General features: G+C 32.9%; 2 protein-coding genes across 3 annotated transcripts; one reads left to right on the top strand and one right to left on the bottom strand.

Moving 5' to 3' along the window:
• Positions 1 to 279: 279 nt before the first annotated feature.
• LOC100883377 (progestin and adipoQ receptor family member 4) lies at positions 280 to 9,037 on the top strand. The gene is made up of 6 exons (XM_076538979.1): positions 280 to 405; positions 2,747 to 3,330; positions 5,171 to 5,395; positions 5,488 to 5,591; positions 5,933 to 6,070; positions 6,149 to 9,037. Exons 2-6 carry the CDS (start codon positions 2,880 to 2,882, stop codon positions 6,374 to 6,376), a joined length of 1,146 nt encoding a protein of 381 aa, XP_076395094.1. The 5' UTR covers positions 280 to 405; positions 2,747 to 2,879; the 3' UTR covers positions 6,377 to 9,037.
• On the bottom strand, positions 6,791 to 10,210 carry LOC100883154 (F-box only protein 9). 2 transcript variants are annotated; one of them, XM_012293139.2, is made up of 7 exons: positions 9,955 to 10,210; positions 9,315 to 9,539; positions 8,954 to 9,253; positions 8,665 to 8,828; positions 8,412 to 8,603; positions 8,101 to 8,335; positions 6,791 to 8,013 (listed from the first exon to the last, which is right to left on the bottom strand). In XM_012293139.2, exons 1-7 carry the CDS (start codon positions 9,991 to 9,993, stop codon positions 7,792 to 7,794), a joined length of 1,377 nt encoding a protein of 458 aa, XP_012148529.2. In that variant the 5' UTR covers positions 9,994 to 10,210; the 3' UTR covers positions 6,791 to 7,791. The 2 variants fall into 2 exon arrangements, with proteins under 2 accessions (XP_012148529.2, XP_076395093.1); XM_076538978.1 differs by lacking the exon at positions 9,955 to 10,210 and adding an exon at positions 9,706 to 9,878.
• Between the last annotated feature and the right edge of the window lie 11,769 nt (positions 10,211 to 21,979).

The following is a 21,979-nucleotide window of genomic DNA, read 5'->3' as shown; positions in this document are numbered from 1 at the left end:
ATATAAGCTTACCAATTGGAAACTGTCCATTGATCACGTCCTTAGTTTGAACGACGGGGAAACATACCGGGAGAAATTCGCGTTGCCCGTGTTTGGGTATCGCTTCCTGTTTCCCTTGAAAGATAACATAAAATTTAACGAGAAAAGGCAATGGAAAGAACAATCTAGAATCAATTGAAAATCAATGATTCTGCGAGACATTCAGATTTAACGTTGGCCCTTAACCAAGAAATGAACCTTATCCGGTGCTTGATCTAATGAATAGGCTAAAAATATGGACTGCCACTCACTCTTTACAAATTTGAAGTTTCGACATTGGCGTAATTAGGTGGCGGTCAAAGTATGGGATATTTTATGAAAGACTTGCAATAATATGGAGATGTAACGCGAAGTTCATTTCATTAGGTACGAACTAGAGTACCCAGTATAGTAAGGTTACGTATAAATTTCATTGTGTGTATTACATTATTAATACATGTAATAATATGTAATAATATGCATGTAATAATAATGTATGCATAGTTATACCATACGTAATATAACGCGCGGCAATGTAGGAACGACCCTCTGGAAAATCCTAGTTACGACAATGAGACTTGAGGCAAAATTAGCTTTCGAATATGTCCAATAAATACGTCGATATATTGAAGATACAAACTTTAACTTTATGAATGGTTTACAATTAGAACTTTATGAAGGTAAAAGTTCAAAATAAGTGATAGCACCATTGTGTTTTATATTTTTCAGAAGTGATTATAACTTAATCAATACAAAGATTGTACTGTGCAAATTGAGGGTAGAGAATTTATTAATAAACTCCTGAAAAATGTCATTCTTCCTTTTAATTAACCTTTCCTATAAATATCGATCGAGGCTCGTGCATTTCCTAAATAACTCGGTGGGAGCTATAAAAGGCACTCGCGTGGATACTGAAGTTTCGAATAATGCTCACAACAAGTACAATGAATAATACTTGTAGTTCTAGAACAAACAATAAGAAAGAACACAAAACAAGTTCACAATAAAGATGTAAAGGGATATTTATAAAATAAATTTCAATCTGCTCCAAATGCAAAGACAGTAAATTAGTCTTCAAATATATTCAATATAGTTTTCAAATATATCCTAAAATATTTTCACTGGCAAATTACGATTTTCAAATATAATTAATAAAAAGCTTAAAACTTGTTATTTAATTTTTCTATTCAAACATCTCGAGAAATAGAAAGCAATATAATTAGGATCTTCTTTAACCCCATTCATCCCTATAACAAATCATTTCCTAGCGCAAGTACCTTTCAAATGACCAACACGTTTCCCCCATATATTAGTGAAAGTGACATCGTTCTACAAATTGGACAAACGTGGAGGCGAAAGGGCTGCAACCATGGGCGTAAATAGGATTTCTGTTCTAGGTGCTATTATGTAGATATTTTGAAGTACAGTGTAGGTCAGGTTTATCTAGAGGGAAATGGTGATATAAGGAAAGGGAAATCTACAACTATGGATTATAGCTGTAATGCAGTAATGGGCATATCAAATCTAAATGTGGAAATTTAGGAGTTTGATAATTTGGACGTTAGTGAGTTCAGGGATTTTAAGATTTGTCAATTTGGAAATTTAGGGACTTTAAAATTTGTGGATTTCGAAAAGGGATTTTGAGATTTGTGGATTTGCAAATTTAGGGATTTTGAGATTTGTGGATTTGGAAATCTAGGGATTTTAAGATTTGTGGATTTGGAAATCTAGGGATTTTAAGATTTGTGGATTTGGAAATTTAGGAATTTTAAAATTTGTGGATTTCGAAAAGGGATTTTGAGATTTGTGGATTTGCAGATTTAGGGATTTTGAGGTTTCTAGATTTGGAAATCCAGGGATTTTAAGATTTGTGGATTTGGAAATCTAGGGATTTTGAGATTTGTGGATTTGGAAATCCTGGGATTTTGAGATTTGTGGATTTGCAAATTTAGGGATTTTGAGATTTGTGGATTTCGAAAAGGGATTTTGAGATTTGTGGATTTGCAGATTTAGGGATTTTGAGGTTTCTGGATTTGGAAATCTAGGGATTTTGAGATTTGTGGATTTGGAAATCCTGGGATTTTGAGATTTGTGGATTTGCAAATTTAGGGATTTTGAGATTTGTGGATTTGCAAATTTAGGGATTTTGAGATTTCTGGATTTGCAAATCTAGGGATTTTGAGATTTGTGGATTTGGAAATCTACGGATTTTGAGATTTCTGGATTTGGAAATCCTGGGATTTTAAGATTTGTGGATTTGCAAATTTAGGGATTTTGAGATTTGTGGATTTGGAAATCTAGGGATTTTGAAATTTGTGGATTTGGAAATTTAGGGATTTCGAGATTTCTGGATTTGGAAATCTACGGATTTTGAGGTTTCTGGATTTGGAAAGCGAGTTTGAAATTTGTGGATTTGGAAATTTAGGGATTTCGAGATTTCTAGATTTCTAAATTTAGGGATTTTGGGATTTGTAGATTCTGAACTACAGGAATTTTTAAATCAACGAATTCTGAGTAAATTTGAAAATTTAAAACCTTGGTAATTTAAAAAATTAAAAATTCAATGATTTTAAAGTCTAAAAATCCAAAAATTAATTCACAGATTAGCAAATTCAAAACCATCTAATTTCCAAATCTTCAACTTCTAACTACAATCCCTATATCGCCACTATATCATATTCATTCGAAGTTGAAATAAATTCAATCCACATTTCCGCATTTCATCCAGGACCACCCCTACGAAGTTACGCCAATGGCTGCGTCTCCAAATAACACAGCTGGGATAAATCAGCTCGCAAGCTCGTGGAGCCTGGTTGCAAGTATTCGACGGGGTGGATTCCCTCTGGCAATGAAAAGGATCGATGCGGTTCCCGTGGCAACGGCACCGTCAGAGAGGTCAGAACCGCGGATGGTGGTGGACGGAGTACGAAAGTGATGCAGTAACGACACCGTCGTCGCCGACGTCACAGCTGCTCGTCGGCTCGTGGCACTTTGTCCCGCGTGTGCTTCGAAACCTTCCTCACGGCCATTCAAACCGCACGACGTCGCTTCGAAACGACGAGCATCATGCGGAGGTGTCAGAACCTCCGCTCCAGGACACCGGTGACCCAAGCTCGTTCGATCGCGAGAAGGAAACGATGCACCAGGATGAGACACCCAAGATTCGACTGTTGCGACGATGGAGCGACATGCCACGGCACCTTCAATTCAATCCTCACATCCGGTCTGGTTACAGGCCGCTCATGACCGTTCGCCAATGTCTCGGTAGCTTGTTCTACGTCCACAACGAGACCGTTAATATCATAACGCACGGTGAGTTTCAGATTTTAAGTATGACATGGTCCTCACCGATTTTTATGAAATTTGCTATGATGATGGTCCTGTATGTGAATTAAACATTCCTTTAATTTTAATACCGAATAACTGATTAGGAGTATAATGGACTTGAAGTCTGAGGAAATTGATTATTTCGAGGTAGACCTGGTTTAGATCAAGTTAGTAGATAATGACCGAGGTAGTAGTTAAAGTAGTTAATGCATTAAGTTTGCAAATCTGATCAAATAGGGTTCAAAATCCTATTCCTACAGAAATTTTCTTTTAGTGCAACCATAATTATGACAATTTTATTTAAGGATAGTTTGTTGTAAATACACAATTTTTAATTTGTTACTAATACAACAGTTTATCTTATTTATTTACTATTTTTTGTGAAAGCGTTTTATACAAAATGAAATGAAATTAAAAATGTATTTTAAAAATGAAAAATTTTAAACTGTAAAAATGGAAAACTTAAAATGAAAACACAAATTTTGTTTGTAGGTAATTTGTTGTAAATACACAATTTTTTATTTATTACTCGTACAACAATTTACCTAACTTTTTTGTAAAAGGGTTTTGCACAAGATAAAATAAAATTAAAAATGTATCTTAAAAATGTAAAAGTTTAAAATTTTAAAAATGAAGAAATTATATTCCATTGTTAATACCAGGGTTAATTAAAAGAAGCCTAAATATCTTGTGAGATAATTCTGGCATATTGATCATATAAGTATAATCACCTTTGCAAAGGTGTCTGAAGGCAATAAAAAACGAGATATAGCTATTGTGATTCAATTAAGTAGAAAACTGGATTACCCTTGAGTTACGCGACTTCAAGGTCAATTTCTGCGAGAAATGATTATGTATGAGTACACCTATCGGTGCATAAAGAGATAATTCGAAATCGATCAATGAAGCCATATATTATCTTCCTTAGATTTGTTCTTAATCCAAATACTTGACATTCATAATAATACATAATGTGTACGCATTACCTATGCTTATGAACTTCATTCATATTTAAAACTAGCGATTTACGAAACCGATTTAAAAATACATTAGGACATTATTGAAATGTTAGGACATGATAGAAGGTGCAAATAATGGATTTATAATCATTGGCGTAACTGGAATTTTTTTCTAGGATAGATATTCTAATTTTATTAATAGCGTTAATTGAAAAAATTGGGCAGGAATTAGTGAACCTTGGAAATTATAGAATTTACGATTTGGAGATTTTTACAGGTGGAATACAAATTTGAAGAGCTATAAATTTGAAGAACTAATTTAAAATTTCAGGATTCGAAGATTTAGAAATTTAGGAATTTGAAAATTGGGGTTTTTAATTTTCACATCTTATAAACTTGAGAACTTAGAAATTTACAAATTTGTAAACTTGAAAATTTAGGAACTTAGAAATTCGGAAATTTAAGAATTTGAAAATTTGAGAAACTTTTCTATTAAAGTACATAAAATATCCTAAATTCCCAGTTACGCCAACGTTAATCACAAAACAAAAACGATTACAAAAATAAATATGTCAATTGCATAAATATATCTACTTCACGATGTATTTTTTATTGCCAACATCGTTCACTTATGCATGAAAATAAAACGATTACTATAAGAGACATATATGAATTATTCACAAGTCTATCAGGTCAAAGCTTTCTCTACTGAATCATTAAAGACGCCCCTAAGGCATTTCCTAATTAATTATCTTCATTACTTATACGAACAAGAACACTTGTTGCATTGTAAGAGTAGTACTATCATCTCTGTTGTGAACTAGTTATTTTTTAATTTACAACTACACAATTTTAACGGATTACAGGATTAGCGATCTTGTACATGCTACTGACGATACCACAACTTCTTCCATGGAGTACTCAAAGTATCCTCCTAGGAATTTTATCGTGGTGCCATTTGATCGGCGCTGTTAGTCCATGGATTGGTTCCTTCATCTATCATCTCTTCATGAACTTAAACTATGATGAAATCTTCTATAGAACGTTGTTGAAATTAGACATGATCGGCATATGGCTGTGCCAAAGTTTCGGTAATACTAAAATTGTATTAATGTAATGTAAAATTTTATAGTAGTAAAATTATCAAGGAATAATGTTATATAAATATTACCATTCATTTCAGGAGCAATACCCATGATGGCTGCAACAGTTCACTGTCTACCCAATGGCTACTGGTACTGCTGTATTTTCATCTATTGTTCCCTTAGTATTTGGGGACTTCTCAAGGTACATCATTCTCTATGTGCTTCTCATTGGTGTAACTAGAATTTCTGAGAGGACCAACTTTAGACATGTGTGTATTCTTACATGTTGTTTGGCCATGTGTAGTCACATCGTTCGAAAATAGACACTAGACTATTATGTGCTACATTATCACACACTGAATTCCTACACGTTAGGTCTTATAAGTTTGATTTCTACACGTTACATTTCTACAGGTGGAGTTAGATGTCCACATAAGAGAATGATCTAAAATAAACCAGGTCCACTCTGACTCTCAGTTACGCCAATGAAGTTCCTGTCACTGTGAATTCTTATAATCTCTGAAACAGTCGCGTGTTTTATAGGCGATGCACGCACGATCTCCCTGGGAGAGAAGATTATGTTTCGCACCTCCTTTTTTGATGAGGATGTCGGTGATGATCCTGCGGTGTTTCGGTATAGGTGGAGGATCTCCGAACGCTTTGCTTCACATTGTGTTACAGGTGAACATCCCAAAGTACTTGACCACATTAGAACTTGAGCAATAAAAGAATCCTGCAATATCAAATGAACTTCTTCAGGATCTAATAGCCGTGGTGGGAGCAACCATTGGTGCCATGCGTATTCCTGAAAAATGGATTCCAGGCAAATTAGATTTGGCGTTGAATTCTCACAATTTGATGCACGTGTTGGTCGTTCTGGCTGTGTGTTCGATGCATGCGGCGACTCTTCAAGATCTTGCTTGGATGTCGGATCCGTCTGCGTGTAACGAAACGAGCTCCGTCGAGTTGATGCACGATGAACTGTGATTGAATATTGTTCTTTGAAGTCTGTGATAAATTGAGCCTACGAGAATCGGCGGTTATTTATGTAGATACTAGCTGACCAGGGAACGCTCCGCGGAGCGGATAAATCTTCGAGTACAACTGTACAGAAATGAGATATATATAACAAAATTTTGTGCCATAGCGGAATCTCGCTGTACCAATGAGTTCTACCATAAATTTGGAAATTAGAAAATTTGTGTTCAAATGTAAGTGGGAGCCGTATAGCGAGACTGCACTGTATTATAAAGAAATGCATGTAATACGTGGAACAGTTCCGAGTACAACTATCAGTACAAACACGATTTTATCATATCCATACAAGAAACTGGATGAACCAATGTGTATGTACTTTAAGTATCAGTTGAATTCTAGAGGGATAAAATGATTGAAACGAAATAAGCACATCAAAAATACGTTTATTATAATGATTATAAGAATTCAATACCCACAGCAAAGTACAAGACATGTTCCCGGACATTCGTACCTTTGATTCGAGATACATTGCTAATATCATTTTTAACAAATAAAATTGTTCCAAAATATCAGTTAAAATTCAGTTAGTTCCACGAGTGATGGTACATAAACGGCCCATGTACATCTGAAAGTTATAGGCATAGACAGGGCTTGTTCTCCGCCATTCAATAGGTTTCGTAATTAAAAAATGAAGAATACATATATATGTATGTGTGTATTTAGTTAATGTATCTTAAGTTTCTTCCATATACTTTGACTGAATGTACACGTTTCCAAATAAGATTCTATATGAAACTAAAGAACAGAGCCGCAAGAAATATAACATAATAAATATATTTTAACTGAAATATAAATAATAAAATAAATAACACCTGCCAGGTGGATATATTTTTGGTGTAACATTACGTGTATATACGTTCTTGCGGTTCCGAACAATACATTTCAAGTGCTTACTCCAGGTAGCTTATAGTTTCATAAAAATCACGAATAAATCTGTTATGTTATAATCACCGATCTCTAAACTTATTTATATTATTAAATAAATGGTATGGACATAAATAAAAAAACTGAAAATAAGTTCTGGAATACAAGCACCTACTTTGAAAGCACATAAGGCACTATTCCAGTGCGTAATATATCTCGATAAATCTGTGACTTGTCTGTGTTGTCTACATAAAAACGTAGCTGATAGAATTTAAGAGAAAACTGTAATGCGAAAATTGCGGTAGGTTAATAAAAATGTAATTAGTGAAAATAACTAGGAAGGAAATATTTCGGCATGAATCTCAAAGAACATCATGCTAATGTTTGTAGTGAAAATATATGTCAAGACTGATTGGCTCGTAGAATTTAATTTTCTCTTAAATTTTAGCTCCATTATTGTACTCTTACGCGACCCAGACAATTATTAATTCTGTATTCAGTTATTGCAAAGGAGCTTCGCTTTCTTGAGTATAACTCTTAACTCTACTAAACTTAAGAGGCGGGTATCGTCCGCCGATTGCCGACACTCTCCATTCTCTGACAGATGGCTCCTTCAAGCACATTTTTACTTCGTGTCCGTTTCTATACTTTGTAAATATAGTATAACTGAGCCATTTTAATTGTGAGTTTAACCGTCTATGGTGGTCCTGAATTTCAAATTCCTGCAAACGTTCATAAGAATAATTATCTGTTATCTCGGCAACATCTGTAACATGTACTAATCTAATATTGGTACCATAAATACTTACAAGATGAAAAGTTTGTTCCCCACTATCATGTATAGGTTCTCTTTTCTTCTTTCTGTATGTATTCACAGGTTTCGTTTCTTGTTTCTTGAGCACTAAATTAACATAATTATCGTGCAACCTGTAATGGCCAACAAGAATCGATGAATTTCGTGGAGCACGGTTTTTTAAAGAGTTTACACAATTTTGTGCTTCATCTGTCGAGGTTAGCATTAAAACTCTGCCTTCTGGAAAAAATCTATTTCCAAAGAAAACTTTATAAAGATCGAATATTGTTCATAATAAATGTTTTATGAAATTACACTGTGACATACCTCAGGTACCTGAAGTATTCCACCAAATGCCAAGGTCTGTAAAATCGATCTTGGAAACTGTTTTCACCATCGCGAATATAACTGGTTTTACTAATATAACACCCATTGTATCTTAATCTAGGCCGTTGTAAATACATATCTCTCCATGACCGATACTTGGGAGCATAGGTACCGCAATTTACACCCCATACTCTGTATAATTTCATGGAATTATTATCGAAATTGACTTAATTAAACAGTTTCTATGATTTACCTAATACAGGCAAGTCTCCAGATCTCTGTGTCTCTTGCAGATATGTAAAATCCACGACACACTCTGGAGAACATTTCAAGGGATCTCAAATCTAATTCGGAAGACACAACCCATCTTAATATATAAAGCATTATTTCCATAGGCAAAGCAGAAATATGAGTTGCCTGAAATAAGGAATGCTCTGTAATATTTATCAGGATATTCGACAACAACAATATAATATAAGACCAAGTACACAACTGTATTTTATACAATTATACTACAACATTAATATAGCACAAATACTTACATCTTGCTGAAACTTAGGAAAACAAACGCATTTGTTATGATTTACAATTTTACACAATTTAACAAATAAATCAGTTTCTTCTTCTTCTTCTTCATTATGATTTTCAGTATTATCTTCAATACTATTTACGTCATCCTCTAGTTGTTCACCGACCTCGTCATTTGATTTGAGTTTGGTCGATTCGTATAAACGTAATTCAATATCAGGAACTAACAGTACAGCGCGTTTGTAAAATTGAATAGCTTCATAAAACTTCCTACGTTCTTCATATTCAATTCCTTTCAAAAACAGATTTTTTGCCTGTAATACATTATTCTCTCAGTTATATTTCTTTTAAAAAATATAGTAAATAATACTGTACTTTATTTTCAATGGTATCCAAGGACTCTTCTCCATTGGAAACATCAAAGTCAACTAGTTTTGTGGAACGAGTCTTTGATCTTTCTCGTTTCGGAGATATTTCTAACTCCCGCTGCCATTGCTCTCTGAAAGATGTTAAAGCATCTTCGATATTTGTCCCCGAGTAAGAAGAACTTTCCTGGTCATCTCCACCATCGTCAGATTCACCAGATTCACAGTAGTGACTCTAATAATATAAAACAGAAGACTAATTAGTTATTTGTTTAATTTTTAAAGTACAGGGCATTTTATAAACAATCTAGTGGTGTCGTTATAGTATTTCACTAAAATAGAAGTATTCATTCGTTTCAATAATTATTTTAATTTATACAAAGTTATAATTCCACATTAACATTCATAATATTTATTTCCACAAAAGCAACAGGTTCTATTTTATACTTAAAGACAAAACAAATGACACTCAATGAATAAGGAAAAGTAAAGTAGCGAAATTCTATTTATTAGCCACATGTTTGAAACAAATGACAATATAATAAATGACGTTGTATCTCAGCAGCTCCGATCAAGGTTATGTTGACAGTTACAAACGTTTTACATGGCAACACTAAAAGGACAGTCATTGTTTTTGACAAGTTACATACCATTTTCTTTCCTGATTCAATTTCCACGGTAATATTCATTCAACGCTTGTAGTCTCGGTCAGAAAAACGTACAATACAGCGAAAGTACAATCTCGCCAACAGAACCGCCGCCATGGTTCTCGCTTTTCTGTCCTACAAATTTAATTTAAAGTCAAACTGCTATAGTTTATTTTTCTATTTTCATCTGATGCAATAAATGTGGAATGTTTATCATGACATGCAAATGTAATTCTAAAAATATTTCAAGAAATATGTTACGGATTATGGTAGCACATTACGTAAAGGAATTTCTGAAAGAACATATTTTACGTCAGCATACTGATAAAAGTTTTTGATAAATAGGTGACAATTAATGTAACAGTATTATCACATGACCTTTCACAATGGTTCTAGTAATGTTTCCATTGGAATAGAGTGGATAATAGGTTAATGTTTATGCGATTATATCGTGGAAATTTAATTTTATATTCAGTTGTATTTTTTGGGCAAATTAGAAATTCAAAAGACGCTATCTAGCGGAATGCGCAGGAAGCTGTATTTTGGTAGACTCATGGCGGAACTTCGGAAAATCTTCTTGCTTTGATACTGACAACATTTTTTAAATAAGCTCTTTTTTGCAAAAGAAAATATCTATGAGAATGGTTTGTGATGACTTGAAAAAAAATTTGTTTGCTATTCTTATGACATTTACTATACTACCCTTCTTAGGATAATCCTAATTATCCTAAGGGCTTACTTGGTGATCACCAGAGTCGTCGGTCAAGAAGAATTCTGTTATCAAAGCCGCCGTTCAAGAAGAATGCTATTTGTATTTATGAACAAATGATTTTGTTTTTAAAATAAAATTAAATATGATCAAACGACGATAGCTTTAAACATTAATCATTTGTTAACAAGAATTCTTCATGATCGACGGCTTCGATAACAGAACTCTTCTTGACCGACAACTCTGATGATCACCTTATTTTCAGGCTAATGTTGCGCCACCTAGCGGTGGAAGGAGAGAACTAACGAAACTGCTATTTCAAAAGTGGGTAGTTCACCCCTTTCGCAGAAGAGATGGCGCCACTAGTTCGATTTTTCTAAAAATGCAATTAATATTGATTTGATTGATTAATATGCAATATATGTATTAATTATTAATTTGATAATGTTTGCAATATATTTCGCAGGTCCGAAGGTGCAGATTATGTGTTCAGAACAATTCGCATAGTATACTGTTTCTTGTCGATGATATAGGGAATGACATGCGATTGATAACAAATTTTCTTTCGAGTCGTCAGAAACCATTTTCGCAAATATCTTTTTTTTTGGAAAGGAGAGCTAATTTGCAAAATTTGGTCGATAGCCAAAAGTATAAAAATTGTCGTCAGCAGCAGTTAGTATGATAGATATCATTTTTATCGGTTGAGTTAACTTTGGTTCAAATAGTTCTCGTAATGCTGTCGTGTGCCGAAGAATGATTTGGAGATGGCACATCGTAAGTACGAATAAATATTTAAATTTACTAATTTAGAAATTAAATTAGTAATTTTTTAGTTTAAATTTGCTAATTCGATTTTTCGATAATTTGATAATTAAATAATTCAGGAATCTGTAAATTTAGGAATTCAGGAGCTCGTTCACTAATTTCTAAATTTATACATTTTAAATGTTGGAAATTTAACAATGTAACTAGATAATTAATATAAATACTGAAGATTAAATCTGTGATAATTAATTTGTGAATTTAAAATCTGCAAAATTCACAAAATTGAAAAATGTGGTAATTAAATAATTTTTAAATATAGAAATTTGAAGATGTAATTTTTAAATATTTTTCAAATATTGTTTAATGATGTGATAAATAATGTGGTGAAGAATAATTAATCTGGTAAAAATAAAGAAACTGGGGGATATGAATATTTAAATATAAAAGAATTCAAAGATGTGATGATATGAAAATAAATATATTTTAGAGATATGGAAATTTAAAAATAGATAAATTCTGGTAATAAAATTGTTAAAATAATTTACAGATATAGAAATTTAAGGATAAATAAATTTGAGAATATAGAGATTTGAAAATCAGTAAACTTAGGAATTTACTGATTACTATAAAGCTATGAATTATTATAAATTACAAAATAAATAAATTTAGCGACGTGATAATTAAAATAAGCAAATTTAGATTAAAATAGCAAAATAGCAAACTATTAAAATATCAAATTTTCCGCTACAAATCATCAAGCTTTCAAAAAATTATTTAAATAGAACCTCCCCGTCAACAGCATCAAATTCATGACACCCTGCACCTCGCCCTGCGGGCACTGTTGCCCATTTGCTCTAACACACGTACCACCGACCAAAGCTTTCATTCGGCTCACGTACGCGCTAAAACTATTGACATCCGAAACATATTTACGATCGATAATCCCCGTAGCTGAAAAGAAATATGAGCATCAATGACTCGATAAGAAATAAAAAGGGAAAGAGAAGAAAAAAAAGACGCAACTCTCTTTTACAGATATACGATAATGGATATAATCCTGCGCTATCTCATTCATTATGGCTATTACTCATTTATAAGCGTTTTTGGATCACGTTCAATTGTCTCGTTCCTTTTCTGCGATCTTTGCGGCGCCCTTGGAAATAAAACCATTGGCCCGGCTTCACTTTCTTCCCATTTTTCATTAGCACAATCAAACTGGCCGTACACAGAAGAAACAATGGCTCCTCGTCGTGGCTGGTTTTCCACGCCGAAGAAAAAACCTATAGATTATCGAGAAAGTCGATTGGGGTTTGTTGGGGGTTGATTGCTCACCCCTCGTGTACTTTTCGAAGACGGCGACGCGTGTGCTCTGTTCTCAAACTCTCGCAAAGTTCATTGCTCGATATCTGTAGTCGTTTTTTAATTCATGGGTTACAAACTTTTCTACGATTTGTGAATTCCTAAATATATAAGTTTCTCATTTTTTCATTTAGAAAAGCAGATTCCATCTTTTTTGGATTTGTTTGAAAGCGAAGCCTTATTCTTTAGTTTGAAAATTTTGATATTTGCAGATTTGAAAGATTATGATTTTTATAAAATAATTTATTTTGTTAAATATTTGATTTAATGTTTTTAAACTAAATTAAATTCTACTTCCATTTCATCTTTGATCGTTGCTTCCTTCCCGAATCTTTTACGATTTAAAAAAGTTTTCAATTATTATTTCTTCAAATAATTATTACGATGTTATTTCGTTCGATAATCTTTTTCTCCTGGCAAGGAATTGGTATTAATTAAATTTTGTTCTAATTTACTTTTTAATCTTTACAAACGTACAAAAGACAAAGTTCAGAGTAAGTAACAAAGAAAAATCAGATTTAATAGGAATATGTATTTTAAATCGTTTAAATAAACCATCGAACGAATTGTTCCCTTTAATCTTTTCAATTATTCACCGAAGCAATTATCCCAGTTTCATGTATCTCAGTAATGATTTTTTATTCGTGGTTGAGAATCGATTGTCGACTGAGGTTAGTTTAAATTGTCTCCGCTTCTTCGTGTGTTTCTCGATGTCTGCTCAACCTCCATTTCTGCAACTTTCCATAAAACTCGTTGATTTTAAACGTTATTATTCTTCACTTATTTTTTATACATTGACTACTTTTTCTTAATTATTAAATTTTCTGTGTAAGTTGTTTCTCATCTTTCTGTAATAATGGAGAATATTTAATGGTCAGAGATTTATTTACTCTTTTTAAATTAAATTAAATATTTTGTTTCATCATGAAATCAAAATTACGTTCTAACAGAAATATTCATTCACAAATTTTTACATGTTAATTTAGTATTGAATTCGATATTAATTTTGGAATTAACGTTAATATATTTAATTTAAGGGTGCAATTTCAAATTGTGTTAATAGTGAATGATAAAATTATTGATGTGGAAAATAAAAAACGCAAAACAAAATAATAGAATAAAAGATAGAACAAAATGGAATAAATAGAATAAAAGATAGAATAAAATTAAAAGTACAAAAATAAGAAAAATATTGATTAGGAAAAATGAAGTATACAGAATATAAAAAACAGGAGAAATGTATACAGAAAATATTGAAAAGTAAAAATTGTGTCCAGAGAAAATTAACAGGAAAACTATAGAAAATATCGAACAGGAAAAATGCTATAAAAAAATAAACCGCAAAGTAACAAAAAAATATAAAATTGCTAAATACAGAATAAAAGTCTATAAATTAATCTAGATTTTGTGCATATTTGCAAAATAAAGATTGAAAACATATGCACCAGAAAGAAAATTGTAATAAATATTCATAGAGTACTTATTACAATACTTGATTCCGGGTAAGACGTCCGGTAGAAGGCACCGGAAACGAGAGGGGGTGGCTGGCAAGGGTAATCGGGGCGGCTTTAATTATCCCGTGGCCTCCTAACGTGCAATTAATTCCGAATGCGGTTTAGTTTAGCGAACGAAGAGCAAACAATGTATTACCCTCCAGACCTCCTAAATGTAGGCGGTTATGTCGAATCGAAGAACAGAGGGTGAGTCGGGGGGTGGTTCAAGATGGGTTAGGAGGGAGGTTAGGCCACTTTGCACAAATAGCACGGATCCTGCAGATAGTGCATACTTCCCGTACTCCTGCCGCTTCTCTCCCTTAACTCGTCATCCCTTCGCGCTCTTTGCATCCCCTGTGCCTATACTCTATCGCCTCTGAACACGGAGTTAATGCTCTGTGAATTTGTGATTGCCTCTAATGTAAATCCACGGTTTTAGCGGGTGCAAACTCGAGCCTGCTAAAGAGAGCCTCTCGAGAAACGAGTCCCTTTCTTCGATTTCCTCTACAAAACTGCGCATGCTTCGGTGTAATTATAGGGTGGGTTTTGACCATGACACGCTTACGATACCATGCTAGTAAATATAGAAGATTGTTAAAGGAAAATGTTAATTCAATATTACTCTTCAATGTACACTTTTCTGAGGACAATACTAGCTGACTAGGGAACGCTCCGCGGAGCGGATAAATCTTCGAGTACAACTGTACAGAAATGAGATATATATAACAAAATTTTGTGCCATAGCGGAATCTCGCTGTACCAATGAATTCTACCATAAATTTGGAAATTAGAAAATTTGTGTTCAAATGTAAGTGGGAGCCGTATAGCGAGACTGCACTGTATTATAAAGAAACGCATGTAATACGTGGAACAGTTCCGAGTACAACTATCAGTACAAACACGATTTTATCATATCCATACAAGAAACTGGATGAACCAATGTGTATGTACTTTAAGTATCAGTTGAATTCTAGAGGGATAAAATGATTGAAACGAAATAAGCACATCAAAAATACGTTTATTATAATGATTATAAGATTCGAGATACATTGCTAATATCATTTTTAACAAATAAAACTGTTCCAAAATATCAGTTAAAATTCAGTTAGTTCCACGAGTGATGGTACATAAACGGCCCATGTACATCTGAAAGTTATAGGCATAGTCAGGGCTTGTTCTCCGCCATTCAATAGGTTTCGTAATTAAAAAATGAAGAATACATATATATGTGTGTGTGTATTTAGTTAATGTATCTTAAGTTTCTTCCATATACTTTGACTGAATGTATACGTTTCCAAATAAGATTCTATATGAAACTAAAGAACAGAGCCGCAAGAAATATAACATAATAAATATATTTTAACTGAAATATAAATAATAAAATAAATAACACCTGCCAGGTGAATATATTTTTGGTGTAACATTGCGTGTATATACGTTCTTGCGGTTCCGAACAATACATTTCAAGTGCTTACACTAGGTAGCTTGTAGTTTCATAAAAATCACGAATAAATCTGTTATGTTATAATCACCGATCTCTAAACTTATTTATACTATTAAATAAATGGTTTGAACATAAATAAAAAAACTGAAAATAAGTTCTGAAATACAAGCACCTACTTTAAAAGCACATAAGGCACTATTCCAGTGCGTAATATATCATCAACCATCAAGATGAGGGTTGGAAGATCCTCTTTGATGATTTAGGAATCTTTATTACTTCCTTTACATTTGCTACTATTTTCTTACTGTATTTAAAATTATTTTATTACAGGTATATGTAGAATATTCGATGATTAAAAATTATATCAAACTTTTGTAAATTAATTTTGTATTAAGGTATTTAATTATTCTGGCATTACTTTGCACCTTGATACTTCCATATGTGGAAAGATATTTTTCTTATTTTAAAAATAAAGATATTTGCTTGTCAGTGGTTATTTGAATTAAATTTTTTTAAACTTCTCAAGCGTTAAATGTCCTAATCCAGAAATTTATGTGTACAAAAATACTGGAATTTCATATTAAAAATTTTTAAAGTTAAAATGACTTAAAATTATATTAAAAACCTTAAACAATATTATTCGACAGAACGTAAAATATATATTTCACTGTAGTTATTTTATCTCCTGAATAACCATAATTCACCGTCAAAATTATTTCTAAAATAACATCAGAAATCTATGATCATCAGAACTAGCTAATATGAGAACGTGAAGAATGCACAAAATGGCCGGCAATATGTGTCCTCTCATTCAATCAGCATTTAATAATTTTGAAATTACTGTTTCCCTGTTTTCACCATTTAGTTAAATTGATGACCGAGTAGCTTCTAAAAGCCAAGAAGGTTACACCGGTTATTTTTCACGCCTCTTGAATAAACAAGCTTAAAGCTTGTTCTATAATCTTATGATTGCTTCCGACATAAATCCTAGGTTTTACCGCGAGCGTGTCTAAGCCTCTTAAAGCTGAGCTTTCAATAAGTGAACATGTTGATGCGCTACATAGATACACGTACATATGTATATAACCGCTGTAACATTATTATAGATCACGTAAATCCATCAATGCATTTAGATAAGCTCAAGTTACGAAACATTTTCATCGGAAGGGAGCTGGTCAAAAACAGTTTACTTCAACTGCACATATCTTGCATTTTCATATTATATCTAATATTTCATTTACATTATCACATAATATCTAATATTTTATATTTGAACTTATTAAAATGATGTGCAACACCATTTGTTGGAAAACAAATTAAAATAAAATTATTGAAAGACAAAGTAGTTAAAGTAAATTTGGAGTGTTGTTGAGGATGCAAGTTTTATGATGAGAAAGAAGTATGTTGATTTAGTTAAGAAGAATAATTTAGTGTTTGAGGTGTTCAGTCATATGTTAAGTGTGAACACGTTTGATATACTTTGTTATATTTTAGGTGTAAATACATCTCATGTGATTTGTTAGATTTAAGTGTGAACATGTCTGATGTTAGGCTCAAGTGTAAACATATTTGATGTTTGCTAGACTATACTTGTTATCACATGTGATGAGTTTTATTAATCTCATGTGTAGACATGATGTGAATCATTAGATCAATTGTGAACACATGTGATACATTTAATTAATCTTATATGTAGACACATATGATGTGATTCATTAGATTTCAATTGTGAACATATGTGATACATTTCATTTATCTTATATGTAGACACATATGAGGTGATTCATTAACCTAAAGTGTAGATACATCTGACGTGCCATTGCATCTTAAGTATAAATACATCCAATGTGATAAATTACATTATAAGTATAAATACATTCCATGTATCTCGATACATCATACAATTAACATCTGAACATCCAGCAAGGATCAGAACCAATTTGCGTTTAAGCTCAACCGATATCAACTGGATTCAGCCTAGCAGACATAACAACGTCGCCCATAAAGATTAAGTGAACACCCAAAAGATTTTAGCGAAGCTCCCTTACCCAGAGAGGTGTTTTACGGCTGCAGCTCCAGTATCCTAGATTTAGTAGCAATCGTTGTTTCGTCGGTTGTAAAGTGACGCGTACGGTCTAGTCTTTACGACATCTTGGACCTTCGATCATCGAAGGTTATTCGAGACGGAAGCTGTAGTTACAGAGTAGGTTCGCAGGAATGGTCTTTTTGAACGATGTAGACGAAGACCGGGATGATCATCGCAGAGGGTAGGAATCGAAGAGACAGGGCGAGAATAGAGAAGCGGCTGAAACCGTGAAAGGGGAAGAAACGTTAGGAACCCGGTGTGTGGAGGTAAGAGACGGCGTATGGATGGACAGAGAGAGAAAGAGAGAGAGGAGAGTAGTTCGCGCGAAGCGAATGACTGCGATTCGTCCAATTATCGGTTGGCACCAAAAGTGCTGGGTCTGGCTCGCCTGCCAAATGGGAAATAGCCGGCGAACTGCAGAGGCAAGCTATAGCCGGCTATGGTCCTACGAGCTGTGTGTGCGAGAGAAGCCTCTACCTTTCTACTCTCTCGTCGGCTACGATATGAACTGGAAGACTATAGAAGCCGTACGATGTAAACGGCAGTCGGAAAGATAATTTCACCTTCTACGATTCGCTACTTCTCCCTTCTTCCGGTGTCTTCCTCCTATGGACTCCGGGATTCGTTAAGGATCGGAAAACAGCCCCCATAGAGATTAGAACTTTACGCTTGCTGTGTTTTCGCTCTATCTATAGTTTACTCTATGGTTACACGGGCAGATTGTCGTAAAGGTTATAACTAGCAGATGCACCGAAAAGTTGATGATTCGTTTTAGATCGGAATATGGCGAGATCGTTTTATCTCGTTTTTATTATACTACAGTAAATGTATATGTTACAGTTATATGTTGCAATGGATTCATTTAATAATGTTATTTTATGTTATTACGTTATGATGTTTATGTTATAAACTGTTGTGCTGACGGACATTATATAAATGGGTTGTATCAATAATTCATGGCAATGGTTAGCATTATTAGCTCTCCCGAGACTGAATTCGCTGGGGAGACAAGACATCAAGATCATCATCGTCATTATGATACAATTAGAGCAAACACCGTGCGGAAAGCAAACTGTAAAATTGAAATAAAATTTATAAAATAGTGGTCAGACTCTTTTGTGGAGAAAAAGAGGATATTTTCAATTTCATATATTGAAAAGTTCTGACAAAATACAATTTGGGATTGATATCGTTAATAAATCATAGACTTCATAATCTAATCGAATTCAATTATAAACTAGATATATGTATAATCTAATCCAATTACTAACCAAATTTAACCTAGCGTGATCTAACATAACCTAGTTGAATGTAATCTGACTGAGTAACCTAAATTAGCTTCACAATTCATGTTCAAATCAAATTCAATGTAAATTAATTTACCTTTCAAGCTTTTGCAATAATTATCATTTCTGTTGGAGTGTTTGAATATTTTATTACATTTTATACTAACAATAAGTTCAAACTTCATGTAACTAAATTTAGCCTAATCTAACATAACCTAATTAAGCTTATTCTAGTTTAATTTAATATAACTTATTGTAGTTTAATATAACATAACTTAGCTTATTGTAGTTTAATATAACATAACTTAGCTTATTGTAGTTTAATATAACATAACCTAGCTTGTTTAATATAATTTATACTAATCTAATTATTCCAATTCCTTCAATTAAGTTAAACTTAATTTAGCTCAATTTTTACCTCATTTAGTCAGACTTAATTTAGCCTAATTCGGTCCTAACCTAGCTAAGTCTGATTTAGTTTAATTTTAACCTAACCTAGTCAAACTTAATATAGTTTAATTCTGACTTAACCTAATCAAACCCGTTTTAGTTTAATTCTAACCTAACCTTGCAAAGTCTTGTTTAGTATAATTCTAACCTAACCTAATCAAACTTCATTTAATCTAATTCTAACCTAACCTACTCAAACTTCATTTAATCTAATTTTAACCTAACTTAACCAAATTTGATTTAGTCTAATTTTAATCTAACCTAGCCAAATCTGATTTAGTCTAATTTTAAACTAAGCTAGCCAAACTTCATTTAATCTAATTCTAACCTAACCTATCCAAATCCAATTAAGCCTAATTCTAACCTAATCTATCCTAACCCAATTTACTCTACAGAATAAATAAATAGAATAAATGTTATCAAACAAATATTATTAAATAAATAAAATATCTATGACATAAATAAATAGTTTTCACCTAGCAAACATGATAATTCATTTAAAATTAAAAAATAACATTTATTTAGCGAGTAATTTTTCAACCATCTTCCAACAGATTTTATCTTAATATTTGATCTTAAGATTTTATCTCAATTTCTCTTATCTCTTTTCAAACATCTCCGTCCGCGTACAAAGACAAAAGTACGTAAGTCTACGAATAACATCTTCCGTCATTCAGAACAGCAGACGTCGTGACAATGTTTCAAAGGGAGATCCAGCTGTAACTAGGGATTTGATATCAATTTGTCGCTCCTTGCCCAGGCAAGACGATCATCTTGTATAATTTAATGAGGTGATCCGCAGTTATGTCCCTATATGATTCGGAGCTGCGTGAAATGGTCGGTACTCCCGTATAGACTGGGAATAGTAATTGGCGAGGTAGGTATGCAGATACACACCACATGTATTCTGGATAGAGGGGCGCGACACTAATATACTCACACGTGTTAGCGACCCTGTCCCCAGGATTTGATTGTCCATGTTACCTAGAGAATTATCGAGTTCGCCGGATTCTGCTGTAGCATTTGCGAGCAGAAGTGGCCGCTACGATTCAGAAACATTCACCCATTGTCTAACATACCGTCCTGTACAATCTTCCCTTGATTAAACTGTTGCGTATCGCTACAAATCAAATACTGTTTGCTCGAAAAATTTGGACACAGAGGTTACAAATTATATTCTATAGGTTGCACATTTTTTTTTTTAAATTAAAAATATCTTCTGGTGTAAAGTTTTTTAAGTTGTAACGAAATTGTTATTATTTAGGCAGAGTACATTTTTTGAGTTTTTGAGAATTCTTTCATTAGAATACATTAAAATTCTTTCTCTTTTTATTTTATAAAGTATACTTTGAATTTTAAATTATCAAATAAATCTTCACATTTCAACGATGGAGTAAAAAAATGATAAATGATCATAGTTAAAATTTTTCGGGTTACAGGGTGTGCTTTGAAAAATTGAAATATAGCATGTAATCAGGTCTTCCTTTGAGTCCTTTGTTGTACGGAATGGCCAACAGAGTTTCGTGTAACTTTATGGTGGTGGTACAGGGTATCGGGAAATCGACCCATCGATCTTGAAGGGTAGAGAAACTGGATGGAGAAATTGTGGGTCAACGGTTGGGGTTATTCTGAACGCGTCAGCGCTTTAGCTGACGTCATTTACTTGTTTCAGTGAATGCTGTGTCACGTGAGAATGGCAAAAAGAACGAAGAACAAGAAAGAGGACGATTGATTGGCAAAAACTTCGGGACTGGTCCGTGAAAGGACAGATAAGGGAACCGTGCAAAATGCGAAGCAATTTCCCGCGCGATTGTTAAACGAATGAAAATCCCGGCAAATTCACCGAGTTACGTATAGGGTGCCCGATTTTAATCTATGAGCGTAATTATAGTCTAAAGTATTCGTATTTCGACTAATTTTTCTTGATGAGTTTTGTTAAGTACTTCTTATCATTGACACTTATATATATTATATAATATATGTAGTTGTTTGAAAAATTAGTCGACATATGATGACTATGTATATTACACATATGCTGTATTGTATGTGACATATACATGTATATAATATATAATATAATATTCAAAATTGTACATCAGGTTGTTGTATTATTATATTACATTAGTATATTATAATAACAATATAACATATAACATATGTTATATTATAATCACATATGTGTTATAATAACACATATTGTATGTACATATGTTGGTTGACAATAAGTGCTAATATGTAAGCTCAACAATTAGTAAATATTTAGAATTTTATGATACATTATATTTTAATACAACACAACATATGTAACATATGTAGATATGTTGGTTGACAAGTGATAATATGTGACCTTAACAATTGGCAAATATTTTTAATTTTGTATTTAAAAATTTTTTAATTCTTGATGTTAGAGTTCCAAACTTGCAAACATCAAAAAGA

Source organism: Megachile rotundata, chromosome 13 (genome assembly GCF_050947335.1).
Source record: "Megachile rotundata isolate GNS110a chromosome 13, iyMegRotu1, whole genome shotgun sequence".
In the NCBI taxonomy this organism is placed as follows: domain Eukaryota; kingdom Metazoa; phylum Arthropoda; class Insecta; order Hymenoptera; family Megachilidae; genus Megachile; species Megachile rotundata.
The sequence above is the reverse complement of the archived record's forward strand: the minus strand, read 5'-3'. Positions and strand labels throughout refer to the sequence as shown.